Source organism: Ambystoma mexicanum, chromosome 11 (assembly GCF_040938575.1).
Source record: "Ambystoma mexicanum isolate Mex_15411 chromosome 11, UKY_AmexF1_1, whole genome shotgun sequence".
Taxonomy (NCBI): Eukaryota; Metazoa; Chordata; class Amphibia; order Caudata; family Ambystomatidae; genus Ambystoma; species Ambystoma mexicanum.
The window spans coordinates 1,381,641,383-1,381,660,909 of record NC_090934.1 but is presented as its reverse complement, the minus strand read 5'-3'; the positions used below and the strand labels follow the sequence as shown (position 1 = coordinate 1,381,660,909).

At 46.3% G+C, this 19,527-nt stretch overlaps 1 protein-coding gene across 2 annotated transcripts in view; it reads right to left on the bottom strand.

Moving 5' to 3' along the window:
- PDE8A (phosphodiesterase 8A) overlaps nt 1-19,527 on the bottom strand; it is a 1,868,130-nt gene that overhangs the window by 260,854 nt on the left and 1,587,749 nt on the right. For both annotated transcript variants that reach the window (XM_069624978.1, XM_069624977.1), the window contains exon 14: nt 1,665-1,829. In XM_069624978.1, the coding sequence (XP_069481079.1) occupies nt 1,665-1,829 (165 nt within the window). The remainder of the gene's footprint in view (nt 1-1,664; nt 1,830-19,527) is intronic.

Genomic DNA, 19,527 nt, shown 5'->3' with positions numbered 1-19,527 from the left:
ATCTACTTTTATTAGCTCGTGAGGAGGCATTCCTCCCTACAGCGTTTCGCTCTTTAGAGACTGAAACGTTGAGCCAGTAATTAACTGTTCATTGACACTGGAACCACTGTGAGTGAAGAGAAGTGCGGGTGGAAAGAAGTAACTTGAAATTATTCCAAATGTTTGCGATAGTGGAAGGTGAAGGTGACCGCATAGAACTATGCTCATTTTGTTTGTTGAACCCAACATTGATAAATTGCATCCGTATGTTGAAATGATAGCTTTTATTGAGTGGGTGCACATTGCCATTTGGACAGCAGAGGGCAACCTAACACTGATACATTTCATCAGCTGAGTATGGAAACATACCTAAGCGTTTTATATGCATAGATTCCTGAAGCCGTTACTAAACAGATGTGGCTTAAGTTTTCCGACCTCGTTATCGTGTGTGTGAGGTTTAAATCATACTTATCCTGGTGCATGGGCCTTAGTCTGGACTCGTCATTAATAGATGTGCAGAAAAAGTTAAATAGAATACAAAGAAACATCTGACAACTAATTGTTTTCTTTTTCCTAGTGGCCTTGGTATCACTTCTGATGTGTGGTTGGGCCATACGCAAAATAATCACACAGGTTCATGCATGCCGACCGACACACAGTTGTATTTTTTGGTAGTCCGATTTCTTCCCATAACCGATAGTGCTCTAAGGCATACGTAAACCCGAAGTAGAGAGAGTGGTGTAATCGCCTCTTTTCCGTAGTCATGCCTTCACTGTTCATCAAAGAAGGTCTCAAGGGAGAAGACTTTACAGCCCAGATTGCTGCTTGATACATGACCAGGGCTGTACAGCTCTGGCTCACCAAAAGCTTCCCATGGCTAAATTCTACAGTGTCAACATTGTCTGCATGGACAACAGTCCTGAAGACCCACACATGGAGCTTGCTGAGCTTTGTGCCCCTTGTGACAAGGACACAGTGACATGTTTTGGGATAGAGGATGAGGCTGCTGTGATCATAAGGGGCAACAGCAACTACACTTTCTGCGATGAAGGCCACAGGGAAGGTACAGGGTAGATCCAAAGGTAATCCAGAGTGTTCCTTGTGTTTGTTGCCTACAGGTGTGCCCATCAACACACTGACAAGAATAGGGAAAGATCATAATGCAGATAGATTAACAGAATGAGAGTCCATGTGTAGGTCAACCGCCATGGGAGAGATCATGCCCATGAGAATAGTTGGTTCTCAGAAAAATGCCGGTCTGTGAGCTCTGATCACTCTCAAGTTCACAAATCCGACTGGTGGGTCTTTGTGAGCCCCTGTGGATCAGAAGAAAATGAAAAACGCCACTGACTGAAGATTTGTGGTAAGTGTGGTCATATTATCATCAACCTAAAGCAAGGAAAAGCATACAGTGCACACAGTTACTATTTGTGGTGACTGAATTCACAGTACTTTCAACAGAATTATGGAGACTGAGGTCATACTGCTGAGCATCAATCTAAACTCAGTAAAACACTTACTGTTCTGGATGTCATATTATTAATCTCGGAATTGATTTCAACCAAATGCAATGTGGCAGATTTCTGAATCAAGCACTAAAAGACAGTATTTGGTAAAAACAGTTTCTGAAATTCGTTGTCACTCGCTAGATGGAGGCCCACAATGCAACAGTTCGATTTACTTACTGACATGAGTCCGCCAACAAGATCATTTGTATGTGGATCTTCATCCTTCGTCCCAAGTTGTGGTGAGTACAATTCAGCCGTCCTTAGAATCTCTAGTACTCGATCCAGAGCTTCTGCAACAGGCATGGGACTGCTTTCTTGTGCAGCATTTATAATATTTATTACCTATGGCAAAACAGATGTTTTCAGATGTCATAATAACATTATTAGTAAGTCAACCTAAATCAATAGAGATACAATTGACTCAGTTGCAAAGTCATTCCAAAGTACAAGGGTATGTGTCCAATCTCCCATGGTGTTAAAAAAAAGTGTCCTGCATGGTTTTACACCACTTTTAGTACTAGAGGGTATCTTAAGGTTTTGGGTTGTGGAATAGGAGTACAGAACGGAATGGACATTTCCACCTCTCCAGACACTCTGCTCTTTCTAAAAAGGAAAGTACTTAAACCAGCATGGTATTTCCATACTGGCGTAAATGCATACGATTCTCATGGAATCTGCTAGTTTTTAGCAAATGCCAAAAGCTGGCAGTGTTAAGAAAGGAAGAAGGCAATGTGCACGGAATCTCACAGTGTACAACTTTGAATCTAAATATGTGCATACAAAACCCAAGACTTGTGTATACTAAAACCCAGGAGAAACAATAATACCTATATATGAAAAGGAATGTGGGGTAAGCACTTAGAACCTCCTTATGACTGAAAGGAAAGTCGGCAAACTCCTTACCCACTATGCTATTACAGATACTGACAGCGCTAAACCCACGTAGAGGGCAAGCAAGGACAGGATCTGTGAACTGACACTCTGGATGATACAGAATAAGCAACTTAGAAACTGTACTCACGAGGACCGGAAAGACCACTTGAATGTCAGTAAACTCACGAACCCAGTTGATCAAACAGGAACCCTGAAGGCTATAACAGCAATGGGTGGAGGAAACTAAATACATAAGACCCTAGTCAAGGGGCGAGTAGAAATAGTGATATAAAATAGTGAGGAAACAAAAGGGGCATTTACACTGGGACTAGTTACAATAACACCCACACCTAATAATCCATGGGAAATGAATGCAGAAGTGAGATGGAAAACATGGAATGGATCCCAATAGAAAGTAAGGATCAGGAGCAGGGAAAATGATATCACAAAAGGAAACCTTGAGGCAGGAGGCTAACTCTATAAAGGGAAAGACTAAAGCATCAGGTTTTTCAGTAGCAAAGGACAGCAACAAAGAAACAGAAAACACAGGCGAATTGGGCAGCATCAAAGGGTAAAGCACAGAGACAGGCTGCCTGCAGACAGAGGAAGACAGAAAGGGAAATCCAGTGAGCAGAAATCAATTAAGCACACGAATCCGAAATCCAGGGCAGAGGAACAAGAAACAGGAACTGGGCACTAGGCACAAAAGCTAGGAACAAGGAACAGGAACTAGGTACTAGGCATAAAAGCTAGGAACAAGGAACAGGAACTAGGTACTAGGCACAAAAGCTAGGAACAAGGAACAGGAACTAGGTACTAGGCACAAAAGCTAGGAACAAGGAACAGGAACTAGGTACTAGGCACAAAAGCTAGGAACAAGGAACAAGGGACCAGTCACAACAGGAACACAGCAACAATGACCAGCGCTGGACTGAAGCAAACTGAGGCTTTTAAAGCTGCTTAACGAGCACACCCCTCAGGCGTGCCGCCTGCTGCACCTGCAGCCACAGGTGTTGCCTATCCTCCACCCAGCCTTGTCCTGCAAGGGAGGAGGTGAAGCAGTGAGCCAGGCATTCTGGGAAGCATAGTCATTTGATTATAGTAGCAGTAGCATGCTGGCTGCCAAAAACCTGGAATGGATCCGGAAGGGAAGTAATTTGGGAAATAAGGTTTTAGCGCTCCCAATTCATCAGGACACTGTAGCATAAGGTTCGAAGGAAATGTCCAGTAGGGAATAAACCCCAAAACATGCCCCCAAGTGGCGGGAACGGGAGCGAAGGGAGCGAGCCGTGACAGGCAGATGCCACGATTTATCACCTTTAGGCCTCTCATTATACGTACATAGTAGAACAAGTTACTTACCAACTGGTAATGTTCTTTCGACTGGATGTTCCTCCAACGTATTCCACATCTTTGACATGTAATGTCCACAGCTGTGCTGCTTTGGAATTTTTTTCGGCAGAGGGCGTCCTGTGTCGGGTTGATGTCCCTCGAAGGCCTCCGTCGAGGGTGACGTCACCAGATGCTATAAATAGGACGCACAGCGCCCGTAGCCCCAGTTTATATTTCCCCCCAATCCCCAACGTGTAACATGCTCATACACGACAACTGCTTGACTGCACATAGCCTTGCGGGAACGCAAGCTGCAATAGCATAGGAAATTATTCAGAGGGGCAGGCTGGGAGGGCGATGTGGAAAACATTGGAAGAACATCCAGTCGAAAGAACGTTACCAGTTGGTAAGTAACTTGTTCTTTGAATAGATTGTGTCCTCCGACGTATTCCACATCTTTGACTGACTCCCAAAGCAGTATCAGTGAATGGAGGAGGGAGAAGAATTTAGAATACCCAATGAGATGGCAGAATACCAAAGGCCATATCTTGACCATGGAGCGTATCCAGGGAATAATGCTTGACAAAGGTGTGGATGGAAGACCATGTTGCTGCGTCACAAATATTCCAAATAGGAACCCCCCGCTGCAGGGCTGTGGATGTAGCCACGCCCCTAGTGGAGTGAGCGCTCAACCCCTCTGGAGGGTCCTTGCCCGCCAATCTGTAATATTCAGTAATGGTGAGGATAATCCACCTGGATAAGGTCTGTTTAGTAACAGCCTGACCCAATCGGTGTCCAGTGTATCCCACAAAAAGCTAGTCGTCAACTCTGACCCTGGAAATCCTAGAGATATAAAAGCTCAAAGCTCTCCTATGGTCCAACCTATGAAGCCTCTCCTCTTCCTTACCAGGGTGAGGGGGAGGATAGAAAGCAGGAAGTACCACTTTCTGGCGCAGATGAAACTCAGACACTACCTTAGGTAGGAAGAACGGACGTACCCTCAGTACAACCCTAACCTTGTGGAACACAGTAAAGGGTGGCTTAGATTAAAGTGCCTGCAATTCACTCACTTTGAATCAGATGTAACTGCAACCAAGAAAACAATCTTGAAAGACAACAGTTTCAAGGGATAAGAGTGCAGCGGTTCAAACGGAGCACCCATCAGGAATTTCAAGACCAAATTCAGATCCCAAACCGGCACCTTAAACGGGGACGGCGGGAACACATTCGTGTTAGAAATTGGGAAATCAAAGGAATCTTAAAATAAGAACATTCTTCAGACGAACGCTTGAAGATAGACAGCGCCGCCAGGTAACCTTTAATGGTACCCATTTGAAGACCCCTGTGGGCCAAAGAAAGCAAGAAAGAAAGAACCATCGGAACGGAACACTGAAAAGGGTCAACACTGTTTCCTCTGCACCAGTCGCAAAACTTACGCCAATGGCAATGGTACAGGGATTTGGTTGCCGGCAGCCAGGCCAAAATCCACACCTCCATCACGTCATCCGGGAGGTTCCAATCCTTATATCTCAACCTTTCAGAAACCAAGCGTGAAGTTTGAGAGTCTTGACCTCTGGATGGAGAACCCGAACCCCTTGCGCGAGAGAAGATCCTCTCTGTGGGGAAGACAGCGTGGATGACAGATGGACATTTCTAGAAGGTCCGGGTACCACGCTCTCCTGGTCCAATCCGGAGCAATGAGGATCATGTGGGATCCGAACCTTTGCATCCTCCTTAGCACCTGAGGAATGACAGGGACCGGGGGAAACACATACAGAAGTGGGAATGACCAATCCACGACGAATGCGTCCCCTAAGGCTCCTCTCGGAGGAAATTGCCTTGAGCAAAATCTCTCGCACTTCCATTTGGCACCGGTCACAAACAGATCCACTTGAGGGGTTCCCAAAGGGCGAAGATCTCCTGAATGACTTCCTGAGCCAACTCCCACTCGTGGGAGACCACGCTCTGCCTGCTCAGAGCGTCCGCTGCCGCATTCTCCTCTCCGGCTAGATGAACTGCCGAGAGTGAGACTCCTTGCTGTGCCACCCAGAACCAGAGCTACATCGCCTCTCTGCACAGCGGGAGTGACGCTACCCCCCCTTTTTTGTTGCGGTAATGCATGGCCACTGTGTTCTCTGTCATGATCAGGACACTCTTCCCTCGCACAGACGGCAGAAAAGCCTTCCGAGCCAGCCCGATGGCCCTCCGCTCCAGAAGGTTTATGTGGAGTTTGGACTCTGACGGAGACCAACGACTGCTGGGTGGTAGATCGTTGGCATGAGCTCCCCATTCTGTGAGGGAAGCATCTGTCACGACCGTCACCTCCGGCCACGGTTGCTAAAACGGCTCCCCCTTCATCACATTCCCTTCGCTGGCCCACCACAGAAGATCCTGCGAGACCGAGAGCGGAATCTGAACGGGATCTGACATCTTGCCTGAGAATTGCGACCACTGCATCTTGAGAACCCCATTGAAGGGATGTCATCCTCAGTCTGGCACCAGAAAAATGCGGGATGCCATGAGGCCGAGCAACCTTAAGAATTCGAAAGACGGAAGACTCTGGGCACGTTGAAATTTGTTGACCATCTGTACAATGTCATGAGCCCTCGCCTTGGGAGGCGAGCACTTCTCCAAGGATGTGTCCAACACAGCCACAATATGTACTGGAGCTGTTGGGAAGGTGTCATATGCGACTTCTTCAAATTTAGGGAGAAGCCCAGCTTGTGAAGGGAGTGGCAGGTGAGGCTGAGATGATCCAAGGCTTGTTCGGGAGAACACACTCGGATCAGCCAGTCGTCCAGGTAGGGGTAGACATGCACTCCCCCTCTCCTGAGATACGCTGCCACCACCACCATTAGCTTGGTGAAGACCCTCGGGTGGAGGTCAATCCGAATGGCAGGACCTGAAACTGAAAGTGCGAGATGCCAGCCGTAAATATCAGGTATTTTCTGTGCTTTGGATGAATCGGCACATGAAAATAAGCATCCTGTCATGACCCTTGCCCCTGGCCCTCACTGGCAAGTCAGCCTTCCAGTTAGGGCCAGGTCAAAGGCCTTAAAACCTCATCCAAGACTCTCTTGGAGTCAGTCCTGGCGCCTTTGGCGCCAGGCTCATAACCATCATGAAGACCAACATTAGAATGGGACTATTTACTTAACCAAGGACCAACAGAGAGAGAAAGAACACTACGAAACTTACCTGGAACAGTATCCTGTCTTCAATCTACCACTGACTTCAGTTCCACCCACCTGGAGGTACGAACTCCATCATCCGGCACCGGATGCATCCTGGAATACCATAACCTGGAAAGAGGGGAAAGAAAGACAGCATTAGTAAGCGTTTACTCACGTTTCCTCCGAATGAAGAACGCCACACAATTCTTACCTGCGAGAACATTACAGTGCTCGGCGAGGAACATCACAACCAGCAAGGAGAGAAAAGACACAGGTTAGCAATATAACACATCGCGCATTACTCACCGGACAGCATCGCGCACACCGCACTTTCGCCTACCGGCCCATGCTCATTTTCAAACTACATGACAACACCAAAATACCTTTCCATACCTAAAAGGAAAGAAGCAAGACATTATTAATCGAACTAAGAGGAACATAAGAACTGCATATAAAGACTATAAAGCAGCAAACCTACCGAGTCGCAGCAGGCCTAGATTCCATTAGGGGGCTTGCACCAGTGAAGTAACTTGGTCGCTGCTCGCCCCCCACATCTACGCGCCCCTGCCACGAGGAGCAGGACGGGGAATCCACCTCTTACAATATTAAGACCCATCTTTAACCAGAGGCCTTACCAAGGGACCGGGAGACGGTTCGAGAGTGCAAATCATCCAACCAGGGCTGGGTGGCGTCCCGAAGGATACCAGGTGAGCGTAACACATCCTGTAGGTCCAGAGACACCAACCAATCCTGAAGTTGAAGGGCCTGAAGAACCTGAGAAAGAGTGACCATCTTGAACTTGTCCTTCCTGAGGAACTTGTTCAACCAACGCAAGTCCAAGATGGGTCTCTGTCCCCCGTCGGTCAAGATTTCCTGCACAAGGAGTGGATCTGAAAGCTTCATAGAGAGATTCCCCGGTGGATTGTTGTGAGGCTGCTTTAGGAAGGGGAGGCAGTAGTTGTGGGCTGTTGTATCCAGAACCCACACATCCGAAGTAATAACTCGCCATTCTTCAAGATGCTGTCACAGTCTGCCCCCAACCGGCGAACAATGGAACATGGCCTCATAGCGGCTTTGGAGAGGCTTTGGCAGCGCCTGAAGGCAAAGAGGCAGCTCCCTGAGCGGCTTTGGCACCTCTATTTCCCTGTCCACCACATGTACCTTTCCGGTGGCCCCTTTTATTAGTGGCTTCTCTTGTTCTACCAAAAGATGAGTAGTAACAAAAGGATCCCCCCTCCACTATTGTCCCATAGGGCAAAAAGGCAGAAGTTGACGCACAGCTGCACCCAAAGATTTAGCAGCAGCTTTGGAGGTCTGCAACCTCTCAAAGCTCTCGTCAGCCTTGCTGCCAAACAAATGAGAGCCATCTAAGGGCATGTTCAGAAGACGGGCTTGCACATCTGGAGAAAAACCAGACTTCCGCAACCACGCAAACCTTCGTATCACGGTGCTCTGAGCCATGGACCGGCTAACACTATCAGCCATGTCCAACCCAGACTGAAGTGATTCACACATGGCATCCTTGCCACCCTGCACAAGAGCAAGGAACCCATCCCTTTCTTCCCCCTCTGGGATACGCTCAGCCGCTAGAGAGAGACAATTCCACAGAGTGTGTGAAAACCTTGCCAGGGCACAAGTGGCTGACTTCAGTGCCATACTCCCAGCAGAAAATACCCTGTGTGCCCAACCATCGAAGCGCTTGTCGTCCCTAACATGAGGGATGGTAGGGTATGCTGACTGCCTCGAGGTGGCCGTAGCCACCTGAACCACCAAACTCTCGGGAGTGGGGTGAGTGGATAAGTAGCTGGGGTCGCTACTGGATGGGCGGTATTTCTTATTTAACGACTTGTTGACCGCCGGGGTCTGCCAAGTAGCCGTCACCCTTTTTTGCAATGCCAAATGAAAAGGCAACACTGGGTCAGTGGACAGACCCTGATCCAAAATATCAGTTAGGTCATCCTCATCAAATGCAACCGGAGGACCAGACTACCCGAGATACTCTGTAACTCTAGACATCAACCTCCTATAGGAGGATTCAGCATGAGCCCCAGGCTCTGGCCTACCAAGCTGCACCTCAGGAGTTGTGTCAAGGCCACTGGCATCATGTAACGACTGACGCAACTACTCCAAATGACTGTCTTCAGAAAAGAGCATGTCAGGAGCCTCATGAGTTTCAACAGGCTCAAGCTCCATATCTGACCTCTCCTCATCCTCCTAAATATCATGCAGAGAATGAAAGAACTCCTTCCTAGGTACAGGAGCGGCCCTGAAGTCCACAACAGGCCTCACAGTCTTGGATAAAGCCTTTCTCGGAGGATCCACAGTACCAGGGGCCTCCACCGGCAAATTCCAGCCAAATTACCCCGACGGCGTTGAGGGCGCCGATGGCTTCAGCGTCAACGTCGACAATGGCGCCAAGGCTCCATGGGCTGGATCGAAGGCAAAGCTCCTACAGCCGCACTCGAAGGCAAAGCTCCGACAGCCGCACTCGATGGACACAGTGCCAACGGTGTAGACGCCGACCTCGAGCCCTTTCCAGATTTCTGCGAACGGAACTGTGCCCTGGGATTGAAAAATCACCAGCATTTGCTCCCTGAATGCCTGCCATTCCTCAGGAGTCGAGGATTTAGTGGGACAAGCCACTTTTCTCGTGGAGCCATCATCCGACAATGACGGGGAAGGCGACCGGTGATGCTGCTTCCGGGAGTGCAGAGACTAGGAGGACGAGAGGCGGGACCCACTCCGGGATCGAGATCCTGAGGACTCCTTGCAACGAGGAGAGTCACTCCTTGAATCGTCGGTGGAAATACCCGTAGCTTTTCGGGATTTTCGAGGTTTAAAAACCCAAACTACCTGTAACTTCCCCTTACGTTCCCGCAAGGCCTTGGCAGGCAACAACTGGCACTTTGAGCAGTTGTCAGTAGCATGACTTTCGCCCAGACACCACAAGCAGATGCGGTGCAAGTCTGTAATCAACATTTTGGACTTACAGTCCCGGCATGTCTTAAACCCAGACCGCAGAGTAGGAGGGGTATAAGATGAAGACATTTTCTTCAAAGAAGATCACCCGAGGCGCGCTGAGTTCTCGAAACAAACACTTTTGCAGAAAAATCAGAACTGAGGCTATGGGTGCTGTGCGTCCCATTTATAACATCCGGTGACGTCACCTGCGATTGAAAAATTGCCAACATCTGTTCCTTAAAGGCAGCCCATTCCTCCGGAGTCGAGGACTTCCTCAGGGCATGCCACTTTCCTCTCGGCTCCATCCTCCGAGGAGGACGGGGAAGGTGACCAGTGACGGCGCTTCCGAGAATGCCGTGATGAAGAAGAATGGCGGGAACCACTCCGGGACCGAGAACCCTAGGCCTCCTCCCGACGCGGAGAGTCGCCCCTCGAGTCGTCGGTGGACACCCCTTTGGATTTCGATTTCAGGGACGTACTGGGCTTAGAACCCCTACCTACCTGAAGCTTCCCCTTACGCTCCCACAAGACCTTGGCAGTCAGCGACTGGCATTTTGAACAGTCGTCAGTGCCGTGACTCTCGCCCAAGCACCACAAACAAATGCGATGTGGGTCGATGATCGACATTTTAGACTTGCAGTCCCGGCAAGTCTTGAAGCCACACCGCGGAGTCGGAGGAGTCGAAGAAGAAGACATCTCAACGATGAAACACACGAGGCGCGCCGAGATCTCTAAGCAAACACGTTTGTGGAAAAAACGGAACTGAGCCTACGGGCGCCGTTTGTCCTATTTATAACATCCGGGGGTGTCGCCCTCGACGGAGGCCTTTGAGGGACATCGACCTGACGCCACCGACGCAGGACGCCCTCTGCCGAAAACATTTCCGAAGCAACACAGCTGTGGACATTACATGTCAAAGATGTGGAATACGTTGGAGGACACAATCCATTCGAAGGAGGCATTTACACTTGCACACTTGCTTGGACTACAAGTGAATCCCTCTGGATTTTCATTAATTTGGCAAAAAACAAAAATTGCACAGACGAGGTCACAATCCACGCAAGTGCACATATTGGGGGTCCCATCCATGAAATGTGCCCTTTATGAAAATGCCCAACCAAGTGTCACAAGATGATAAAAAGTAACAACGGCACTGCAATAATATTGGTGTCATAGCCCTGTTCCCTTGCTGCCCCTATAAATATAGTGTTGCCAGTCTCAGAAAACGACTAAAAGTGACATCAGCCAGCATTTATAAAATACATGTGACTTATAGAGTGAGAATATGCACTCACACAAATAAAATGCATGGCTTAATATTCTCTTCTGTGACTGAATGTGAGACCACAAAGAGAGATACAGACACACACACACACCTCTAAAACTAAACAAGCACTGGCAAAGCCAACATTCTGGGCTTTATCGGCTAGGCACTGCGATTATGGTACTATCAGGCCCTAGGATGACATCAACTGGAAAGTGGCTGTATCCCTGAGTTTATGAAAGCAGAGCTTGGCAAATACTTATCTAATACCTTTACACAAGCAACAACTGGTGGCTTTGCCAATGCTTTTTTAAAAAAAAATGTACAGGACCTCAGTGATTCTAAATCAAATGGCTGAAGGCACACTTCACCAGTAGCAGATTTACAGTTGTAATTAAATCTCAGAAGACTGCTAAGAAATAATATCCCCAGGTCATTACAGCACAACGTTTGAGGTTACTGCTTGGCAGAACTAAAGGGATCCCATAAGCATGCGTTTTGGGATGGGAGGGGCAAGTAGTAGGTGAGAATGGCCTTAGAGATTAGCATGCCCATAGGCAGTCAGTGGGTGTAACAAATCCCACAATGTCACTGCTTCAGAAGGGGGAGCCCCTTCCCATGAGGCCAGGGTGGTGAGGCTGCTATCCGATAGTGCCCCTGTTGGAGGTATTCAGCGAGTCGATCTAATGGGAGGAGAAACTCCCTTTGGGGCAGCGATGACCACATCGGAAGAACGCGGTATTCCCACCAATCACATGAACCTAGGCCCCCTTCCCACAGTTACCCTACCTTTCCTTCACCTCATTCCTCTTCAAACCTACTCTCAGACCCTATGTTTTTTACTGAAGCAGTCCAAATAGAGACTACTGAGACGAGGACGCCTCTTAGTGAGTTACCACATCAACACTCACTTAGCTCTGAGACGAGGAGGAATTGTAATTGGTTATTTATAACGCTTTTAATACCCAGAGGTTTCTAAGTGCGGACCCAAGGATCGAACCTGCATTGCTCCATGTCATCTTGCTTCCAAGGTGAGTACGTTGCCCCTGAGATATCCTCCCAGAATAATATCGAATAACCATTGGAACCGCTTTTATCAGTCTAGAAGTTTGAGACAATTGATTGGAAGAAACAAAAAAAAAAACTGAAGAAGAACTTGACAGATTGTCAAGCCCTCCCTGGAGGAACCACGAGAGCCAGGACGGGCCCAATGTGTAGGCGGGTGCTGACAGGGACGCTGAGAATAAGGAGAGGGAGTCAGAGGCTGTTCCAGGACGTGAGGACAGCATGGCCTGTGGACCGACTAAGACTCCAGGCACCCCAGAGACCCGGGAAGTGCAAGAGTATGAGACCACGCTGTCTCAGAAGGAGAGAAGACTGCAGAGCTGCCGCAGATCAAGGGATGCTCCGGGATGTTACTGGAGTCCCGCAAACTAACACAGCTACGTCAAGGGACCCAGCACTCTTGCAAACCACACCACAAGGTACGTGAGTAGCCGAGAAGCCTCTGAAGGCTCGCAGAGGTGGTTGTACAAGTCGGAAGGCTGGGAAAGGAGGGTCTGGGACCCTAACACAGTGGGAGGAAAACTAAAAGGTACATGGACTTGTACTAAGGCTTGACAGGAGAGTAAATCAAGCCCACAGAAAGGAAGATTAAGGCCTGAATTGAGAGTCTGAGACTTGCACCGAATAAAAAGAATTGGAAGTTAATAGAAAGTCTGTAAAGTACTTGGGAGGTTAGTGAACCAAGTCTGTATGACCCAGTAAAGCCTGGGAAGGGCATCCAGGCTACTCTTCATCACAGTAGCTGGTGAGATGGAACCAGGTTTGCACACCAGGGTCAGGGACCCACTACATCTTGGGAAGTACATCCAGGCTGCTGTTCTTTTGTCACAGTTTCTGGTGAGAGGGAACCAGATCTGCACACCAGGGACAGGGGCCCACTACAACTTGTGAAGTGTGTCCAGGTTATTCTTCGTCGCAGTACCTGGTGAGAGGGGACCAGGTCTGCCCACCAGGGTCAGGGACCCGCTACAGCTTGGGGAGTATATCCAGGTTTTTCTTCTTCAGCGCAGTATATGGCGAGGAAGCCAAAGCTGCCAACCAGGGTCTGGAACCCCAAGGAACTATGCTGTAAATCTGAGGAAGGCTGGGGAAAGCAAGACACTTCCCAAACAGGCAAGGGGTAGCTGAAACCATAATGGGAACATCTCCCCAAGACGAGAACTGCCCTTAGTCCAGGGGAACGGAATCATTCCTCTGGACCAAGAAGATATAGCCTTTGATTTTGTTTGCTTAGTGTGCAAGGGATAGAGTTAGGATTTTGACACTAGGTATTGTGACTTTTGCTTTGGACATTCTGACACAAGTTATTTCAGTTGAGGCAGGGAAACCGCTCACAGTTAGGGCAAGATAGGGTTTTCTTTTCCTTTTTACCCTTGAACAAAGGTTTATAGCAAACACTATGACCCCTCTGTGTCAGAGTCTTACTTCTGCACCCTAACAGGGTGTAAATAACTAAACATCCACAAGCTATGTCTTTTCTCACATCTCTTCTCTCTTGTATTGTATTCCAATGAATTTTGATGAATAGATGACGCCACCTACAAGCCAAAACTAAAAACGTTCTGCTTTTCAGGCCCAATGCCTTGCACGAAAATGAGGGCAATATGAAATATTGTGTCCACAATGTATTAATGGAGAAAGTTAACAGACTCTGCTGCAGCAGTAACTCTGTAGCCAGATACAGTCTGCACCGGTGCTAAAAATTACATAAACTAGAAGAAATAAGCATCTTTATTTTGTTCTTTTTATCAGTTATATGTCAAAGGCAGTCTAGCATGTTTAGTCCTACATATTAAGTTGTTGTGGAGGCTTGTAATGTCACAGTAATACAAACAGTGGCTGAGAAACATGGAAGACAAATTTAAGATAAACCTGAATAGAGATGCACATGGACAAAATAGGAGGAACAATTAGAACACATCAAAACATGACATTATATATAGAGAGAGAGACAATGCAATGAAAAAGGAAAATCAAATATTATGGCGTTGGTATAACAGAGCTATTCAAGAGTTATTGGGACCAACGCACCTCCTGGGACCTAATGTGTTTGCCTTGGAAGCAAGAATATGCAGAGCAACACAGGTTCGTATCCCAGTCTCATGCTTAGAGACTGGTCTCTGGTATTAAGCGTGTTATAAAATATGAATTAATTAATGTAATGTACTCCAGGGAGATAATGAAATTGCTGGTACGGTGGAAAGGACATATAATTTAAATGCCAGTGAGTTTACCATCAGGGATGCAAGAGATTCAAAGATTCAGAACCTGTATACTAATTATGATGAATGGGCTTTGTAATATCAATGGGTTTGCTAAATCAAAATCACTATAGGTTACTTAAGGTGGGGGTGACCATCTGTAAGTACGCCACTCTCCTTTGCAGCAACACCTCAACTCTAGAGCCTTCTCCATGATCTATGCCCTCTTTTAAAACAGGATATTCTGTCCAAGCTCCTTCTGAGGCATCGGTGTGAACTACTATGTGATGCAAAATTAATTTGATTGCATTCAGCTATGTCAACACTGAATCTGTAGCACAACTAAAGCAGTGTGAATTTCAAAATGTCGAGCAACAATTCTGGAACGCATTTAAAACATCAATTTAGATTCCCTAAGTCAGTAGCGCTCACATTGTTTACCCAAGAGACGAAAGAGTGGATAAGACTTCTGCTTATGCCAATGCCAAATGTCTGAAAACTCCATATGCAAATTTGATAGAATTGGGCCTCTATTTTTTCCTTCAGTCATCAGAGAACAGGCTTGATTGCAGGAACATTTCGCGCACATTATTTTGTAATAGTGAATAAATAGATTTCACAATTGCAACTGAATCGAATGTCATTGTAAAGTGCATGTTGATTTGAGAAAGACTAAGCCTTCTTATTAGCCTTAAGCCTAATTCAGCTGTGGAAAAGAATCCATTTTGAAAAGGTGTGCCTGCAGGAGGAATGTAAAAAGGTAGCTTCTCAGTTAATAATGTATGTACTCAGGCATGTGTAATCTGCTTCACCAGCAAAATTAAAGTCATGCTTACAATGCCAAAATTATATTAGAGTACACTGATAAAATCGCTTAAGATGAGTGCCGTCAGAAGAATATAAAGGTTTAATTGTATTTAAAGCACACAGCTGTGTGGATGATCTCACATAGAATCAAAACTGACCATGAGGATGTAAACTGGCCTTGCTTCACAGAGCCAGACATTTTGTGAATTGGGGAACACTGAAACTCCCCTTAAACTGCTTATTTTTACATTACTATTTATGGACAAAATGCCCCATCCATAAATGTACCAAAACATTTTTGCACAAACCTCATTTTTACAACTGCAATAAAAGTTCCAAATTTGAAAAAAAAAAAAGAATGGTTACTTTTTTACGTTGCATGTTGAGTACACACTTGGAATGTGTTCAGGTGTGACCACTACAACATAAAAAACAGAGAAATGTAATAACATGTATGAAACAACTGAGAGCTTGAAATATGAAGAAAGGGAGCAGAATATGGCTTGTCTCTCATAAAAGATGGCATTGGGATATAATAACTCTATGGAAACGGGAAGGGCGCTCAGCCTATCAGGTCACTGGAAATGCAGGAGAGAACACACTGGATACACCTGCATTTTACAGCAACCCGAAGCCGTAGGTGGCCCCATCTTGATTGTGGGAAGACATCAGGGAGCCTCTCCCTGTTGCCAGCCCATGCCCCAACCTCCCCCCAACCATCTGAGACACCTCCCACCGAACCAAGCTTTGTGCTCTCTTCCCGGCGCTCCCTCCCTTCCTCGGCACATGCCATGGAAATAGGAAATGGACTAGGTACCTTTTCTATTTACTATGGCGGGAGTCATCTTGTTTTTTGTTTTCATGGGAGATTGGGCTCGCACAATATGCAGAGCCTGGTTCTTCCATGAAAACAAAACAACTATTTGCACCCTAGATGGAGCTCTAGGTGTGAATATCAATCGCCCCCCTTGTCAGGGGTGTACATGGTCAGTAACAGCCCACAGCCCTCAGTTGGGTCTCCCTAGGCTTCGGCTGGCAGGCCTTTACCAGCCATGTACGCCCCCTGACATAGGGTGATAGCGATATTAATCAACAAATAGGGAAGTAGATGCTGAGTAGAATTCGTGAAAAAAGAGAATAGTTAAATAAATATTAAAAACATGGACACATGAAACTATTTTTTAAACCATTACCGTGTTTAACTACTTGAAGGAACTACCATGTCAGATGGATGAAAAGACATCATTACAAGGCTTCAAACAACTTTGTAGTATTGAAACATGTTAGAAGAGGTAATGGCTTATCTTTTTAATGTTCCACCGAGTAGATATGAGTTTGTTCTCACATATTATTCATCTTTTGCCACAACTCCTGCCACTGCCTGGATAGTGTGAGGAGCCAGGAGTGAGACACGGACACAGAGAAGTCATATTTGTGGTTACAGATTTTTATCAAATGATAATGGTTGGAAAATGCTTCACTGTCCGTACTTTTAAGAGGTATTTCCTCTACCTCAACCAAAACTAAGGGTCTGTCCAATGTCAAGCTATCCAAAGCAACACTGTCCTGGGTCCAAAATCCTATCCTTGCCCTCACATTCTAAAGTAGCTCTAATGTGCAAAGGGGTAATGTCTTGAAGTGTGCACAAATGTTCAAGTTCAAAAGAAATATAAATGCACTCCAACACAAAAGTTCCCAATGGATAATGTTCACAGTTCCAGGTTTCTGTTCAAGATGGCTTAAGACTCCAAAAGGCACAAAACTTACTTCGAGTTTATTTGGTTACTAACAAAAACACTATGGGCCTAATTCACAGAAACGTTTTATAATGGCAAAACCAGATTGGAAAACGTCCTGTGAATTAGGCCCTTTGTATTCCAAAATAGTTTTAGATATAAATTCCAATTCTATGTCAAGACCTGGAGGTTCGAATTATGCTCGACTCTCAACTTTACCTCTAGCAGCATCAATGAACAATAACAGTAATATACAGAATGCAAACAAACTACAATCACCATCAGTTTTGAGTTTATTGTAGTCCTTAATGTTACTGGTCCTTTCCAACATGTTAGAAACAATACAGGGATAGTTTTCCTTTTATCAGATTACACCTCAATACTGGGGTATATTGTCCTTTCTGTTAACTATATACGTGGTATCACACACAACACATGACACGCAAGGCTTTCATTATGCCAATCACTATTCACACTTGTGTACCCCTAACACTCACCCTGACTTGAAGAACACCCTCTCCCTTTATGATGTTGAACAGCCCTAGGTAATGCTGTGGCACTGCCTATCTAAAAATAATAGGTAGGAAGAAACTCACCCTACTGCTACAATGAGTTTACTACTTAGAGCAATTTTATAGCTTATGGCTGTGCAATTTAAAAACTAAATAGTTTTATTGAACAAACCTTTGAGCTGATCAGACACACTTCACGGGGGGGCAAATAAATTGTCACTTAGATACCCGGTCCCACGTGAACTGCTTGACCAACCAATGAATGCAGTATGGGAATAGCAAACCCAAACTGCAATTTTACCTTTCCAACATGTGACATTAATAAACCAATAGTCTGAGTCCATCCCTAATAACTCCTGTCCCCCATCTTATGAAATCCTCTTTCTTTGCTGCTCAGGCAGCCAGTTAAGCGCATTTCTGAAATTTGTTCATACTGTATTGCTGTTTGAAGTACATTTAATATTGAATACATATTTATGTGTGTAGGAGCGCAAATAGACAACGCGCGTAGACCAGACGAGGAGGTGCATATCCGCGAGTTAAGGAAGGACTTTGTTTATACCTAGCGCGGTCCGCAACCGGATGAAGTGTTCTGGCGGCCGCATTAGGAATATTAAAATAAAGGGGACACCACAGTCACAGAGGTGATCTGAGCATGACGGGAAGTATATTAGATTCTGTGACCGTTATAGTGGAGAAGTGAGGCAACAGCACAGAGATCTCAATTGCTATTGAATGTGAGAGGCTCAATACTATTATCGTGTCAACATAAAACACACAGCGCGAAGCCGGTTATTCGAGAGCAGCTGACTATCAACGCAGCTCCATAACAGGACAGCGCCACATGGTGGCCAGTAAGAACTTTTTCTCTATATAGAGAAACTTGCAAGCATTTATTTTAGGATGGTAAAATCAGGGAAAGACCTGTTTAACTCAAACGTTCCACAGTGAGTAATAACAGGTCTCCTATTTTCCTTTGCCCTGTTAGTGTTTCAATTGTGAAGGGTTCATACCCTGGATACCTGTTGTGAAAAATGAATAGTGGCATATCTCACGTATAAAAGCCCTAAGATGTCCAGCTCTAGTAAAGCGGGAAGGTCCCAGGTGAGCCAAAAAAGAATGCAGCCCAGCATGGAGCAAGTGCTTCATCAGGCCCTGGGAGACAGCCGGGGTCATAGCTCACATCAGCTAACAATCATGGAGGACTGGCCAAAGTTCTACAAAGGAATGGAAGCACTTAGGGGAGCGAATGGACAAGGGAATGAAAAAGGGGGAAGAAAGAAAGCCTGCAAGGCCAGGTAGGCCAACCCCTCCCTCCCCTTTCCCCTCCCGGGCTGGTCACTGAAAGGAAAGGGCAAGAGAAAAGCAATGAGACCAAAATATAAATAGCGCAGATGGAGTGATGCAGCGTCTGACAGCTCAGATGAATATGAATAGGAAGATTGGGGTACACAATCGTTGCATGAAGAAGTAGAGATAATATCCTCCGATGATAAGGAGAGTAATAGAGCTTCTAAGAAAAGGAAATTAGAAGACAAGGAGGAAGAGCCTGTGGACGACTTCGACCCAGAAGCCTTAATCCATCCACGTTCCTCAGAGTGGGAACCTCCTGTGAAAATAGCAGTATTAAAAAACGGCTTAGGACACCCTTCGCAAAAGAAGGCAGAAATAAGTTAAGGGCAGAATGTCCAAGACCTCACCTGCCAGAGGGAGTAGCAGAACCCCCCGACATTGGTAACCGCATGGGCACTTTCCTGGGGAGATATGTTAAAGACATCAAAAAATGCTTGTACAAGTCCTGGCGTTCATGCCAAGACAAGATGTTGGACATTATAGGGCCATTGCCAAAAATCATGGAGATGGCAGAGGAGGCAAAGGAGAAAAAAGAAGCCATAGATCCAACTATTCTATCTGGATGGGCCCAGGGAGTGATATGCTTACTGGGCAACGCTAACAGCACGATCATGGCAGAGAGAAGGAGGAGGTCGATCTTGGTCAAAATCAACCCGAACCTCCGCGAGCTGGCCACATCAAAGGCAGCCGCCGCCGCCAAAGGGAAACTGTTTGGTGACACCTTCATAAAAGAATTATCAAGATTTGCTAACTCCTATGCGGC